At 46.4% G+C, this 16,528-nt stretch overlaps 1 protein-coding gene and 1 long non-coding RNA gene across 7 annotated transcripts in view; one reads left to right on the forward strand and one right to left on the reverse strand.

Annotated features, from left to right (window-relative positions):
• Positions 1-16,528, forward strand: part of LOC122371244 (actin cytoskeleton-regulatory complex protein PAN1-like) — an 89,360-nt gene that overhangs the window by 29,022 nt on the left and 43,810 nt on the right. For 3 of the 6 annotated variants that reach the window (XM_043347415.1, XM_043347416.1, XM_043347417.1), the window contains exons 3-5: positions 4,277-4,648; positions 7,906-8,805; positions 9,404-9,472. In XM_043347415.1, the coding sequence (XP_043203350.1) occupies positions 4,277-4,648; positions 7,906-8,805; positions 9,404-9,472 (1,341 nt within the window). Of the gene's footprint in view, positions 1-4,276; positions 4,649-6,909; positions 7,030-7,905; positions 8,806-9,403; positions 9,473-14,234; positions 15,863-16,528 lie in introns of those variants that run through there. The other 3 variants (XM_043347418.1, XM_043347420.1, XM_043347419.1) reach the window with 2 other exon arrangements.
• The window catches only part of LOC122371249, a 74,865-nt gene that overhangs the window by 24,516 nt on the left and 33,821 nt on the right, over positions 1-16,528 (reverse strand). The window lies entirely within an intron of this gene.

A 16,528-nucleotide genomic window follows, 5' to 3' on the forward strand; every position in this document is an offset into this window, starting at 1 on the left:
ACATCTTACCCTTAGCAGGCTTCTAACTGCCATATTTATTGTTGGATTATCTAGAAATTCACCATACATACTCACAAACGTTTGCTCTTTCGTATAGTGAAAGTTTTAAAAAAATCGGCCGGTAACTTTTTGAGTTATCGGCGTGTAAACGCAAAAAAGTCGCTAATATGGCAGATTTGACCACATTTGACCTCATTTGACCTTGAAGATATTGACCTAGGGTCACAAAATTCACACACAATAGAGTTCCCTATGGCCCCCACCTACCCTCCAAATTTCGTCTTTCTAGCTCCAGTGGGAGCTGAGATCTTAGGGGGGGGCGACATCCGCCCCCCCCTTCCACTGGGCGTAGTACTCGCAACCCTTCCACTGCGCGTGTTAAAAATGGATCAAAACAGTTAAAAAATAATGAAACGGCTGATTGATTTATCAACTGTCGTACAATCGAAACTGATAACAGCTACGATCATGGCAAAGTGTGAGACGTTTTTTAGCAATATTTCGAACTTAAATAATTGTAGTTTCATGCCATTAGTTCCAGTTCTTGCTTCACCTTGCATGATATTAACCCGCGACCTGGTGGGGGGGGCTATTTTTTGCCCCCCTCCAGACTTTTCGATATATCTCCAGAACCGCTGCGCCGATCGTCACCAAACTTTCAGTACCCTCCCGGACATCAATTTTACACATTGTGACCAAAAATTTTTCCAAAAGCTATGATAGGTTGGCCGGAAATGACGTCAGAGTGACGTCATGTTCTGCCGTTTTCGACCCAAAAAAGGGTTTCGCGGGAAGAGCTGTCAGGCCTATAGCTTTGCAAATACAGAAAAATGTTTAGGACATAAAAGCTGTAGAATTAACAGGGCTACAAAACTGCTATCTCGGATTTTTGATTTTTTTATTTTGACCCCCAAAAATCAAAAAATAGATTTTTGGGATATAATAGTCAAAAAATCCAAAAAGTTTTTTGAATTTCGCAAAAACCGGAATATATGTGATAGTCCTTACCGCCTTCCATCCACATACCAAATTTTAGATTGATACCTCTTTTTTTGGCGAAGTTATAGCGAAAAAACTGTTCAAAATTGATGACGTCAAATTTTCAAACTCAATTTTTAGCAATTCTAGACCTCGTAGTGCAAAACAAAGACCACCATTAGACTCCCCGTGACGAGCTGCATCGAATCGATACCCATTTTATGCAAAAATATCAACTTTGAAATTTGACCTTTTTTGACCTGACCTTGACCTGACCTCCACCAGAAAGTGACCTAAACCGTACCTGATGGTCTTATAACCAACACAATTGGGTTGGAAATGAAAAACTGGCCATAAAACATGCATCGCACAACCTTAGTAAAGTTGTGTTCATGTGGTGACCCTTGGTGACCTTTGGTGACCTGACATGTGACCTGACCTGGTATGACCAGTGACCTCTAATAGCAACATATGTACTAGACAACTGACGTCTTATCGCTGATTTTCGACAAAATGCGTTTTACTCGGTGTTATAGCGCTTTCCCTAGAAGCCCCGTGAACGGTGAAACATTTTATCTTTGACCTGACCTGTGACGTCATCGGTGACCCCGAGGTCAATAAAATTTGGTTTCCCTCGACAAATTTGACAGGGCTATCGAACGCCGTTTGAATTTTGCGGATCCGTCCAGTAGTTTCGGAGATACGAGGGGGGGGCAAAAAATAGCCCCCCCCCCCACCAGGTCGCGTTATAAACAGACCCCACCAGGGCGCGGGTTAATTATGTAGTTTGCTGAAATAATCCGGAAGACCTTAGTTTAACGGAGACATCACTTCACCACTGGGTGGTGGAAATCATTGAAGCATGTCTGATTAGTCTTTCCATTCGAAACTCCAGACATCTTATGGCTGATGAAAGCACATTGTACTTGGTAGGTATGCCATGAGTAGTATGCAGGGCGTGGAATATGCAGCTTGAAACATCCAGCAGCTTCTGAAATTATACCAAATAACAACCCAAGTCATGTGCGTTATCAATCTGGGAAGGGAGCAAGATTTCCTTTTTGTTCTTGGAATAGCATAAGGGTGAGCCCTTTGTCAGTGCCAGCAAAGAATGCATGCAAATGAACTTTCTAGAGGACTGATGGAGTCAGACACCTCGCGGTCCACCATGGCGACTATTTCACCAGGCACAGAGACAGGGGCGGACGCTGACCATGCATAAATAAAGGGCAGCTGTCGACGACCTTTCGTTCCTTCTACAAGATTGTCGTATGCATTCTGGGAGGATTGCAGAGGAAGAATATAGCCAGAAATATCAGAGGAAGACATTCGACAAGGCGTGTACGGACGGGGATGAGCAGTTCCCAGCAGCGCCTGTAATCGCCTCAGCCGTAATCGCCACGCTGTATGTGGAAGGTTTGTGATGTCAATGCATACATACATACATACATACATACATACATACATACATACATACATACATACATACATACATACATACATACATACATACATACATACATACATACATACATACATACATACATACATACATACATACATACATACATACATACATACATACATACATACATACATACATACATACATACATACATACATACATACATACATGCATACATACATACATAATGGACAGCGGATAACCAGCAGTTCAGCTGAGAACCACCACTTCTCCGACTCGGTAAGCTGGTGAACAACTGTGAACCAAACCCACGTCGTCAGCTGGCACACCGCGCAGTCGTCTCACTTACGGGTTACGGGATGTCATTGAGAGTGAGTTACGAACGAATTACGGGCCGTCAGTGAGACTGAGTTACGAATGAATTACGGGCCGTCAGTGAGACTGAATTACGAACGAGTTACGGGCCGTCAGTGAGACTGAATTACGAACGATTTACGGGCCGTCAGTGAGAGTGAGTTACGAACGAGTTACGGGCCGTCAGTGAGACTGAGTTGCGAACGAGTTACGGGCCGTCAGTGAGAGTGAGTTACGAACGAGTTACGGGCCGTCAGTGAGACTGAATTACGAACGATTTACGGGCCGTCAGTGAGAGTGAGTTACGAACGAGTTACGGACCGTCAGTGAGACTGAATTACGAACGATTTACGGGCCGTCAGTGAGAGTGAGTTACGAACGGGTTACGGGCCGTCAGTGAGACTGAGTTACGAACGAGTTACGGGCCGTCAGTGAGACTGAGTTATGAACGAGTTACGGGCCGTCAGTGAGACTGAGTTACGAACGAGTTACGGGCCGTCAGTGTGACTGAGTTACGAACGAGTTACGGGCCGTCAGTGAGAGTGAGTAACGAACGAGTTACGGGCCGTCAGTGTGACTGAGTTACGAACGAGTTACGGGCCGTCAGTGTGACTGAGTTACGAACGAGTTACGGGCCGTCAGTGTGACTGAATTACGGACGGCCGCCGCCGCCGCCAATGTTGGATGCCGCGCGAGGCACGTGCTGAGTGGGCTTCTTCAAAGAGGCCGCAGACCCGCCGGGCGTGGCCGAGATGCCGGTGGTTCATTCTTAGGGTAATTGACGGCGCGGGGCGGCTGAGGGTGGCGTTACAACACCGCAGTTTAGCCGCTTGCTGTCATCGTTATTATTGTCTTAGTTTAATTTAATTTTTATTGTACCCGTTTTAGCCGGTGTGCGAAAAGTGTGAATGAACTTATCTCCTTCCGCATTTTAGAATTCGACTGAGAGCCTGAGCAAGGAATAGCCACCGATGAGTACAACTGCCAAGACCAATGGTGAACTGGTATTACTATGGGTTGTATCACAACACTGATAAACAATTGTTGTTCGTGTCTTTGTTTTTGTCTTTTACTAATGAATTACTGTGGGAATTTATTGCTATTGTTTACTTATTTATTGTTCGATGTCACTTGTAAACTGACTGTTATCATTTATTCATTTATTGTTCGATGTTAATTGTATAAGTGCATTGTATTTGTTTGTTTATTTATTGTTCGAGGTCGCTTGTACCTTTGTTGTTATTGTAAGCAATTAATTTATTGTTGGATGCCCAATGACGACTTTGTAGCATGCCATTGTACTCTGGTTTGTAAACAGATGTGACATTGACAGAACTCATCAATACATGTTACATATCACAAAGAACTCTCAACAATGCCTCCACGACCACGACCTCATCCGCAGTACATAAGGAGCGTGCACTAATCAGAACAAAGCGACATCGCTGGCACAACTTCCTAAAGCCGTAAAATAGAGAAGTTTGTACCTCATCTAACAATAGCCTCTGTCCTTCCCAGGAGAGCTCTGAACCCCCCGCCATGGCCGACGATTCGCCAGCTGCGGGGCCCGGGGTCATCGCTCCGACATCAAGGAGCGAACTGTCCGACATATCCACCGATACGACCATCACCACCGCCACCAGCGGCACCAGCGGCACCAATGACACCACCAGTGGTGTGGTGAGCGCCGAGGGGACCACCGACCGCACCGCCACCACCGCCGCCGCCCAGGCCACATCTCACGTACAAGAGATTAGCCAACAGAACATCAAGAACCGGCTGAACGAGGTCATCACGGAGATCGAACGAGAAGTGGAGCAGGAGTTGGCGGGCGACGAGCCGGAGGAAGCTGGCGGCGAGCAGCGGGTGGCGCCGCCGGAAGGAGCGCAGGTGAGAGACGCGGAGTGAGAGAGATAGAGGGAGGAGAGGGAGAGGGAGAGGGAGAGGGAGAGGGAGAGGGAGAGGGAGAGGGAGAGGGAGAGGGAGAGGGAGAGGGATAGGGAGAGGGAGAGGGAGAGGGAGAGGGAGAGGGAGAGGGAGAGGGAGAGGGAGAGGGAGAGGGAGAGGGAGAGGGAGAGGGAGAGAGAGAGGGAGAGGGAGAGGGAGAGGGAGAGAGAGAGAGGGGGGATGAGAGTGGAGAGTGGAGAGTGGAGAGTGGAGAGGGGATGAGAGTGGGAATGGGAGTGGGAGAGGACGTAAAAAATAAAAAAAGAATATGAGGAAAAATATAGGTAGATAAACATATGTTTGTTAGATTTGATTTGTTACGATTTATTAGATTTGACAATGCACAGTTCCAGACGTGACCAGATGAAACAACTCAACAGACGAAACACATCTGTGGAATTTGTGTGAATGATTGACAAAACTCGGTAAATGGGCCTTCTGCATAGATACTTTCAGGTGGATGATTTTAGTCATTTTAGAGTATCAATTTAAACATGATGCATAATGCGCATCCCTATAAAAAATGTCATAAGAACGGAAAAGCGAAAACGGAACGGAACAATGGGAACCAATGTCACGGAACTCAGCAACTGCCATCTCTGAATCTGATATTAGGAATGCGACAACTCTGGTTAGTTGAGTCCCACGGAAGTAGAACATGCCATATGAATTCCAAACGGCCAACCAGCCGACCATTTCCAGATTCTCAGTCAACTGAAATCATTAGCATTCAGGACTCGTAGAATATGACTCGCTTCTGGCCGTCTGAATTCAGCCCGGCTTGGGGCGAGGGCGTTAATCAACTCACGCGCTCACCCCGTCAAAACATGACAGGAAAAAACAAACTTGCCCGTCAATCACCGCTAACGTCCGCCCTATGCAGGCAGGGAGCTTAATGACCCGCTCGCCGCCCTAAATCATTTCGATTAAGCTGAATATTTCGATTATAAGCGGAATCATGCATCAATACCTCGGGATCGCATTTGAGAGAAGACCGAATGAAGGTTATGACCTGTATTTTTAGAAGCTATTAAAACAAATGTCTTGTGCATATCTCAAATCACCATCGTAAGTAGGTATAAAATACGTCAGCCATCGCATCATCATAGATGGGCTTTAGGGGCTAACTATGATGAACTCTACGACCTACATTAACCCCGGCACAGCTCCCTTCAATCGGATCTCTTAAAACTCGCTATTTAGCCGAGTCGGAAAGTGCCTGATAGTCTGCAGAGCTAGGCTAAAAATAAGCTCAGATGGCGAGTGTAATTAGGAAACGCCACTGCCCTGTCCCACGCCCTAACAAAGTGGGGATGGCATTCTCATCACACCGTGATGGTACAATTTCACACTATACCGTTGAATGCGGGTGGTGATTCCGGAATACTGACCACAGACAAATTCGCCGTGGAACTTCCCAAAAGGGATGTGGTGAACTTGACCCCCGGCCATTTTTATCATAGTGCTACATCGAGCTTGACAGGATCAATATAGTTTTATCATGCACACGCTTCTAAATCTAAATCAAAACTCAAAGGTTCTAAGACGAACATAAGATCATCTATTTCAGAACTCTAAATACAGTAAATCGATTTTCATCTCTTCATCATTGATATGTATGGCACCGTCTAATCTGCAGTCCATTCCATTCACCATGAATTCCGGTATTGCAAAATATGTGTCTGACTCCATGATGAACCATAAACCAATGGCGGTATCGGAAGTCTGGTAAAATGCAGACTTCATGGCGGCAGCAGTGGCTCCAATATCCACCCAACCGCATATACTGATGGCATTCACACTTGTGGATATTACGAACACAGATAACAGTAGTACAGTAACAACAGTAGTACTACTGTTATCTGTGTACGAATGCATAAGCTAGCCGCGATGTAGAAACTGAGGCCTACTAAGTGTAAAAATAAATTAAACCCAAAGAAGAAGTCGTAAGCTACATACGCATACATTGAGAGCCTTACCTGCAACTAAGCCTACCTTCTTTCATTGCCATTTGTAAATGATGCTATATGCTTTGACTTCGCTCAGTATTGGGAGCCTTTCCTATCATTGTTTTATTTAACAAAAAAAAAAAAAACATGAACCATAGGAACAATTTGATAGCAAAGTTCTGCTCATCTATGTAGTTTTTTTTAGAACTGCCCGCTACTGATAGGTACTATCACACTGACTTGCTCACTGTTCAGGTCAATGAGTCCCACATGTCAGAGGTGACATTCGCATCAGAAAGAAAACACTCCAAGGAGAACTTTCAGTACCGCAGGAGGTCGCGTTTCTCACAAATTCATATCGAAGACTCATTCGATGTAAGTGGCATTCACACGTAGATGCTAATTCCGCTTCCATTATGTAGATGAGAATTCCGCTTTCGTTATAGAGAACCCGCGTGAGATCACATACGCTTTTTTGTTTCATAGACATTTTCCTTGATTTTATGTAGGAGAATCATCCCAATCGTGATGCTCAAAGTAGTTATTAGTAACATATAGCATACCTTCCATTAAAAGGAATCTTAGAAGCAGGCGCTATTGCCAATGACACCATACATGACCGGTAAATTACAGCCTCGTTATCAAATCAAAACAACGTCATACGATAATAGCAAGTAGTTAGGCTTTGTAGATAAGAAAATGCACTGCTGAAATGTGCGTTTTATTCAAACTTTTGTTGGTGTGTGTCGTAATGCACCATTTATTAATCATAAATATTATTCACTTGCAAGACCACGGAGTTTGGAATGAGTAGAAATCTTTTAAGTATTGTCTTGCTTGAAATATGTCGAATTTCCCAGCACTTAACGCTGGCCCCTCCTGAATATATTTCATGTGCTAAAAAGTCGGGACGTTTCCCGCGAAGTAGCCCATTATGCCTGTACTGCCAGTCAACGCATTCTTGTTAATTAGTAACCATGCTAAGATATACAGCTGCTGTAGTAAGATATGTAGCTGCTGTAAGATATGTAGCTGCTGCTTTTTAGTCATAGGTACTTTATCCCCATAGCGCCTGTAGGTACTTGAGTTTTAGTAAAACACTTTCCAGAGTAATCGAAGTTAGTAATAAAACGTGAGAAATGCTTACCCAAAACATAGATGAGTGCAGTGTGGAATAGCATAGACGGTGGCGAGTGGAGTGTAGACGCATAAACAGAGTTTGAGAGTGCAATACCCTTTGTGTGTCCATAGGAGATCGCCAGTCCACCCATTGCAACGCCTCCCACTTCCCCTGAACCCGCGCACCAATCAGCAGCAGCCGCGGAAGGTCAAGGTGAATCGAACGACCAATGGCAGCCGGACCCTACCGCCGTCAGCCAATCAGTGGCCAGCGGAGTCGTCTCCGAGCAGAACAGCAGCCTATCAACTGACGTTACGTCGAACCGAACACATTTCGAAGACATGCAACCTGAGCCGCACGTGCCAAACGTAGCAGCATCCTCTGTCACGCCAACGCGTACGTCAATGGTAAGCGCTCAAGCTCAAACGGAGCCGATCGCATACCAAGCAAGGGATGGTCGCTTTCCCTCCCCATATACCTCCACAAACACCTCATCTTTGCCGCGAGGCTGGCCAGGCGGCGGTGGGACCGCCTTCGCCATCTCCGGTCATCCGACTGCACCCGCCACCGCACACGAGGCCCCCGAACGGCAGCGGACTCCTCCAATGAGCGCTCACGACCAGTGGAAGGCAAGAGAGGCCGCTGCTTCACCCTATGCCACGCTCCCGAGGATGAACAACGCACAGCCTCGCGGCTGGGGAGCTGGAACTGGTGCACCGAACAGGGGCGATCATCCCAAAAGAGTCCACTTTGCCGACGCGCCCCAAGTGGAGACATTCGAAAACGATGCTGAGGTCACGACTCGAGCACCTGAGGTCACTATGAGACCTCGACCGGAGGCTGGGAGAACGCAGAGACCCGTGTCGGCTCCGGCAGCCGCCCAGCTGTTCACGATTCCAAATATGGCTGCCAGACCGTATGGAAGGACGAGTCCTTTGGTGGTGGCGCCTGTCAAACGGGAGAGTCCACCACCGCCGGCTCCGGGGGGAGGTCACGTCCAGGTGGATGCATGCGTGAGGGAGGAATCAGAGGTTAGTCAGATGCGAATTGCGATGAAGATTTGTGTCGGGTTTTGTCTTGAAATACGTTTTACTAACCAAGCATGGCCCAGGGCACGATGGAAGACTGATTACGACCGGAGTCTAATGATAATTTTCAGTTTATCCTGCTGGTGAGTGAGATGTTACTTGTACTCAATTTTTAAACGTACTTGATTTTGACGATCGTTTTTACAAACCCTGTAATCTTTTTACGCTCTCGTTTCATTTTGCCCTTTCATTTTGCCCGTTTTTTTTTTCTTTTTCGTTTTGTATTTAACGTGATGTAATTAATTGTTCAGTTTGTCACGATGATCTACTTATAATTTTATCGTCAGCATGATTTCTAACTTTCACCGTATGGTGTTTACTATTATCGAATTACCGAGAGGATAACTTGTTTGTCGCTAACTACTGTTGCTTGGCCATATTGGTGCTCACATAATAATTTCGATATGAGAGAGGAAAATAAATCTTACCAGCATAGTATGAAATCCAATATAAATTATCAAACCTATATAGTTAAATGCAAAATACGCCTGACGCCACCACCACCGCAGTTCTGTTCACTGTTTCCTATTTCTGCCGCTAGATGTCCTCGCAGCTGCCGGAGCCGGAACCGGTGCCGGAGCCACCAGCGCCTCCGGCCCCTCCCGTACAGGTCAGTTTATACAGGTGGCGCTACTGTTCTGCCCGGAACGGCTCAGTTCCATCGGCAGTTTTCATTGAGATGTTCTAAAAATGGAATTTTGATAGAACATAGAAAATGTATCAAACACAAAAGAAACTTTCACAGCCTCTGATAAGCAAATAAGACCAATGCATTGAAACAACAGCGGGCAACGTCTAAAATAAAGTGTTTTGTTTTGTTCTTTTGATGTCAGACCTGTGACATAAATAGCTGGTATACAAAGGGCCAGATTTACCCAGCCTCAGCCCACTCATGGAGCTTTATATGGCCGAACGTTACCCTTGAGCCGCATTTTGAATAATCACAAGTTAATCGTTCCCATATATCTGGACACCGTTCGTAGATAGCAACTAATGATTTCAACACATTTTCCCTAGCCTGCTATCAAACGCCGATCCAAAGCTCTTGTGTGTGGCAAACCTTAGCAAGATAACAAGCATATGTAGTTAGGATTTTAAATGACCTTTTCCTCGATAAGTAATTGGAAAGGCAATAAAAAACATATATTGTTTAGCAAATTTTCGAACAATAGTTCATTCTCAAGCCACATGAAATAATTGACAACCTTGTCAATTGACAACCTTATCAATTATTTCATGTGGCTTGAGAATGAACTGTTGTTCGAAAATTTGCAAAACAATATAATGTTTGTTTTTTATTGCATTTCCAATTAATTATCGAGGAAAAGGTCATTTGAAATATTAACCCGCGCCGTGCTGGGGGGGGGGGCGTTTTTACGCCCCCCCCCCTCAGGTTTTTCGCGAATATCTCAAAAACGGCGGCGCGCAGCGCCGCCGTTTTTGGTACACGTGTTCCTACATCATTTCCGCACATGTTGTGAAAATTTCAGACCTAGGCCGTCCAAGGTCAGGTCACCAGGTCACGTCAAGTGACCTTACCCCAGAAAAAGTTCAAAGGCTCGCTATAGCTACACCGACTGAACGATCACTTTGAAACTTTCAGCGATTGATATGAGTAACAGTATGTATAAAATGTATATCTCGGATTTTTGATATCTGTGACCTAAGGTCAGGTCAATTTTGCGACCTCTCCATTATAAGTCAATGGGAGAAAATTGAAATGCGCCTCTTTTGGACGAATATCGTTCAAAACGCTCTCAAACATCGGTTCATAGGTAAACATGACACACTGAATAGGAAAAATGCACCTGTGACCCCTCTGTGTGCCCCTGAGGTCATCTCAGGTCATGAACGGTCGCCAGCAGTTTTTTGGCTATAACTTTTGATAGAGACGTGCTAGAGCGGTGAAAACACGTCAGATGTGTTCAGCTCGACGATACGGATCGACTGATATGCAACATGACCCTTTTCGGTCAGGTCATGACCTTGACCTGAGGTCAAATTTTCAAAATGACCTTTCAAGGTCAACAAATAGTTCATTCGACGCGTCTCGACGAGAGGAACACGATGCTGGCAAAAGTAATGTCATGGCGCTTATGAGTCAAAAGTTATTGACGAAAAAACGTTTTTCGTAAAAACGGCTATTTTTGGAGTTTTTGCCCTCTGGAGGCTAAACCGTTGACCTGAGGTCAAATCTGAGAACATTACTCAGAAAGGTCTGTAAAAGGGCTATCGAATGCGCTTTTCCGCGGCGCTGTAGCTCTATCGGTTCCCGAGATAGCCGTTGGCAGTTTCCAAAATGTTGAAATAGTCAACATTTTACCTTTGGTGACCTCTGGTGACCTGACCTTTGACCTGACCCAAAAAATGACCGAAGTGTTTTCGTCCTTATTTTTGACGCTCTTTCGATTGCCGCTTACCGCGTGTCGCTACGTGGCCCAGGAGCCGAGTTAGACGGGGGGGGGCGTGAAAACGCCCCCCCCCCCCCCAGCACTCGGCGGAAAGTTCAGGCCACCAGCACGGCGCGGGTTAACTACATATATCAAGATGTTCCTCGCTAGAGCACTGCATACTATTTCTTCATAAGATAAAAAGCACATTAGCTATTGATATATGTGTATTTATATGGCCTCCAATGTATCCTAGAATTTTTCTTCGCGGCTTTTCACACCAATTTTCTCAGACTTACAATTCCGATTCCCGTGCAGACTATCAATCCCGTGCAAAGTGATTCAGGTGCTTTAGCTCCACTCTTTCTTTTGCTTGACAGATTCTAGTCACTTTGCGCTGATCATTCCTGTTCACTGTTCAGAACTTCAGAGTGTGCAAATCGACCTAGGAGCAACGCATGAACATTTTTTTTTTCATACCGGATGGCACTGCAGCATACTGAAGTATTACCTATACATATATCTACCCACACAGTGCATCAAATGCATTTGTGGGTGAAGAAGCGGTTTGCGGGAATTTCATACCGGGCCTTTTTCAGAAAATACACATCATGATTGCACATATCACTCATACAAAATCAACAAAGGACTTGAAGTTTCAAAAATTGGCTTCAACAAGGTGGGAGAAATACAGGAATCACCTGCGGAGATCCTTCACCTGCAGGTTCCTCAGGCGAATAGCTTAGAAACACAATGCCTCCGGGTAAAAGTAGGTGCGTAATGAAATTATTCACAACCGACTTTCTCAGGACTAGATATTAAGTTCCTTATTGACACATCAAGCGCTACCCTAGGGCGAGAAGCATCTAATTTGGTTATAAAATAATGCATAATAGTGTTCTAGCGTAGTCATAAGGATGCAAATCTCGGGCGCAAGCGGCCCGCATGTGAGGTCTGATTTGCGCTAGCAAAGCCGCTTCTAAGCCAGGCGGGGTCGGCGGACAATATAACCTGCAGCACATTCAATGACCTTGCACAATGAACAAGTCCGTGCCTTTAGAGTTATCGGCAATCAGAGAAAATTGATGTGGGTCGGCCGTTTGCATTGTAAAATTGCAGAGTCGGGCGCACTGAAGCACTCTGCAGAGTTGTATGGAAGGACTATAATAGCAGTACGTTTTGTCAATGACTGCGCTATATTAGACGCTCAATAAAGGCACGGCGTAAGCTTTGCAATATATAACACAATCAATTACTAGTTAGCTTGTTGTGCGCATAAGCCCTAGGGTTTTTAGGTCTACAGGTGTTGAAACAGTAATAGTGTACCATGCCTAAGTTCAATGGAAATAAGAAAAAACGTTTACTATATGTATATCTGACCTAATTCTGAATGAAAATAAGAAAAACGGTCTGATATACATCAGATCTAAAGTTTAATGAAAATAAGCTTGACATTGTCAGTGTCGGAAAATGTCATATATGGCGTGTCTCATTTAAATAATTAAATTACAGCATCCAGTTGCCATGCAAAATGCAAATAAACTGGCTAGATTTCCCCCACATCCACTTGGTCCAACAAAAGCTAAATACAGATTTGTGAGCCCCCAGCGTAATTAGGCTCCTTAATTACTGATAGAACACTTAGCCGCCCTGTTGCTCCTTTTAGCAGTCGTTGATCCTATCAGGCGTTCTCCCATTGTGAACACGGAAAGAAGTCGATGGGCAGCATAAATAACGCAGCCGAATCCGCGTTCGTTTTATTTGTGTCTGTTCGATCGCATAATAAATGCGGTAGCCAGGATATTATGGCGGCAATTTCAGACTATTTATTTCAGGTTTCGCCCAGCTTTATTGGTCCAGGTCAATATAAAGGAGACTGAAATCGTTTGGAGATAAACTTCAATCATTTTCGATTATCTGATGCTTCAGTGAACAGAGTCATTGAATAGCTAAAATCGCCTCAGTGAATTCCGGTAGACGCTGCTCCGTCGCCCTTCTCACAGAGGTGGTATGCATGACATAATCTCACGTGGGCGGCGTAGGCTAGCCGTGCTGCCAAACAGCGCGACTGGCTGCCAAAGCTCTCACCTATAGTGACGTAGACTGTGCCGACGGACACGGCTCCCCCTCTCCTCTTACACCCCCCCCCCCCCGCCCCCAACCGGGGGTGCCTCTCGGGTCGACCTTTCGCTGAAACGGGCTACTAAACTTAACCGAGATGAAGATGTTCAACGACGCTTCAGTAGCCGAGAAGGGACGATCGACATGAGGCCGATCTGCTGAGGGGCGGACGACCGAGGGGGTCGAGGGGGGTCGAGAGGGGGGTCTAAGGTACAGGGTTGTGCTTGACTCATGAGTCGAGTCAGAAATTTGACTCAACTCTGACTCAAATGAGTCAGATTTGAGTCGAGTCGGATAAAATGTTGAGCTGTTGAGTTGAGTCAGAGTTGAGTCGGACAAAAATATTAAGGCGTTGAGTTGAGTCAGAGTTGAGTCAGTAAAATAACTTTTGACATTGAGTTGAGTCATATATATATATATATATATATATATATATATATATATATATATATATATATATATATATATATATATATATATATATATATATATTCTGCTGCCGGATTTTTTCACCCCCCCCCCCCCCTTCAACAACTTTTTTATCTGAGTCAATTTTGAGTCAAGTCACTTGACTCAACAAAAAAAAATTGAGTCAAATTTGAGTCGACTCATATTTTCATTGAGCCGCTTGAGTCATAAGTCGAGTCAAGGGAAAAAATCAGCTCCTTGTTTGAGTCAGAGTTGAGTCAGGGCTTTCTGAAGGTGAATGATGAGTCGAGTCGGCAAATTTTTTTGAGTCGAGCACAACCCTGCTAAGGTAGCTCGGAGTGCCAGCAGGTCGTGCCGGCGGCTCAGTCGGAGGACACGACCTAAAAATACGACGGCGGCGGGCCAGTTGGCCGGGGCGGTGGAGTGGGCCGCCCGGCGCCCGCCGTGTCACAGTTTGGAGGTCAGTGCGAGATATACCAGCCCGCGCTGAAACACAGCCACCCGTTCCCGGGAGAGTGATCGCCCATGGACAGTGAGTGATCCAAAGTGCCCCGCTGCTGGGAGCTGGAAGCGGAAGACCACCATCCAACTGGACCAGACCACCAGACCACCAGTCTGTTAGAGACCAGACCGACGAACCGGGGGGACAAGTCGCGACCCACGTGAAGCTCGGAAGTGCGTCAGCGAGTATTGATCTGGACAGCTCAGTTTCAAGTCCAGCGCTGCAACTCAGAGGCAAAGCTATTCACAGTGCAGCTTGCTAGTCCTCCAAACATCTGGTCGGTTAAATTAACCCTCAACAGTTAGGCGATTGTGCGGTCCGTCATTGAACAGTAAAAAACCAGCAGACCACAATATCCGACAAATCTCCGACACCACAGAAGCCTGCCGGTCGCTTTTTATCCTCTTGCTGCCCCGGAACTTCGCTGAATCGACCCGAGCTTTCGCCACGATTGCTGGCGGCTAGCGCTCACCCGCAGGCAATAACAAACATCGCGGAGTGCGGCGTGGAAGCTGTGAACAAACAACGCCAATAAGTGTTTGGCTCTTCTCCCAGCTCGGCACCTGGATTCCTGAAGCTGCGCCACTCTCGAGGAGGCTCTGAGGTGGAGAGCTTGTGCCCGCGGGACAATTACCTATCCCGGCAAAGTGGTGGTGAGACCCTGGTAGTGACTTGGAGTGACATCAAACACCGGTGCCAATCCCATCGTGGTATCGCTACCAGTGAGAGTTACAGGCGACGTGAGGTGCTAATTTGGACCGTCCGAAAGCTATTGGTAGAAACCTAATATCAGTGGTGTAGATGGTTGTGGAAGGATTTCTACTGACCTATTCGATGAGCAGCAGTACCCAGTGAAAGACAATCGCTGTCTGGTCGAGAAAGCGTGTGCTGGTGTAACTTTTGGTGACCACGGGTGTATCAGAAGTCGCGTAACATTTTCGGTGCTATCTGGTGAGCCGTGGAGACACTAAATTACTTTTAATTTGTGACGTGCGGTGGCGTGCAACCTTCTGAGGACTTCGCGAGTTTCTCTGCGAACATGTTCGGCAAGTCTGGTCCAGGTGGTGGTGGCAAGCTTCCTCCGGGAGCACAGAAACTCCCCGGAATGGGAGACGGCCCACTAGGCGCTGGTGGTGGTGGCAGACTACCTCCTGGAGCGCAGAAACTACCCGGAATGGGTGCCGCCCCATCAAGTGGTGGTGGTGGGAAGCTTCCTCCTGGAGCGCAAAAACTCCCGGGGCTGGGGGCTTCACCGTCAGGTGGCGGCGGGGCTGGCAAGCTTCCTCCAGGCGCGCAGAAACTCCCGGGGCTGGGATCTGCTCCAGGAGCCGGTGGTGGTGGTGGCAACCTGCCCCCAGGTGCGCAGAAACTACCTGGAATGGGCGCACCTACTGCAGGCGCCAAGCCACCTCCAGGTGCCCAGAAGCTCCCAGGGATGACTGCTACCACAGGTAGCGCAGACAACGAGCGGGGAATCTTTCTGCCTAGCGAACTGAAGACGAACCCCAGCGCCAAGCAGTTTCTCACTGGCCTCTCTGGACAGTGCTTCCATGGAGAAGTAAGTGCCAAATCTGATCCCTGAGATGACGGAACAGCATGCTGAAGCGCACCTGCGCAGAAACCGGATAACGAGATGAAACCGAGAAAGTTTGCGAGTCGTAAGGCATGTCGAGCTGAATGCATGCGGATTGTTAAAGCTCATTTTGACCGCGGTCGCAGTAAAATGAATATGCAGTACACTAGTACATGGATATGTAGAATATTTGAATATAGACAGCTTTCGAAACGACTTCTTTCCCGTATCGTTGCTCAGACGGATGTTCTGGTTATAAAGAAGTTCTGGTTATCAGGAAGTTGTGGAAGCTGAAGTGGTTACATCAGTCAGGTGAAGGGGTCACAGGTGTCACACATAAGGGTCAAAACTCACAGGTACGGAACAGATCCCATATATAAGCCAAGTTTACAAGTGCTGCACCCATTGTGTACCTACCTAACAACTATACACCTGACCCCGAGGTGTAAAATTTAGAGACGTGACCAGACCATCTAACTTCGGTAGTGTTTAATTCCTTTGGTTTTGCACTTTGGTCCCCCGAAGACTCACGACTCAGGCCTCGGACTACGTCGTATAATGTATAGTTATGTGTAACCTTGATGCAAATAGAGGCACTGAAATGAGCTTGGCGGGACGCAACATGCGACGTAAGGGAGCACGGATTGAGTA

The sequence above is a fragment of the Amphibalanus amphitrite genome, unplaced genomic scaffold (assembly GCF_019059575.1).
Source record: "Amphibalanus amphitrite isolate SeventyFive unplaced genomic scaffold, NRLGWU_Aamphi_draft 001221F_arrow, whole genome shotgun sequence".
In the NCBI taxonomy this organism is placed as follows: Eukaryota; Metazoa; Arthropoda; class Thecostraca; order Balanomorpha; family Balanidae; genus Amphibalanus; species Amphibalanus amphitrite.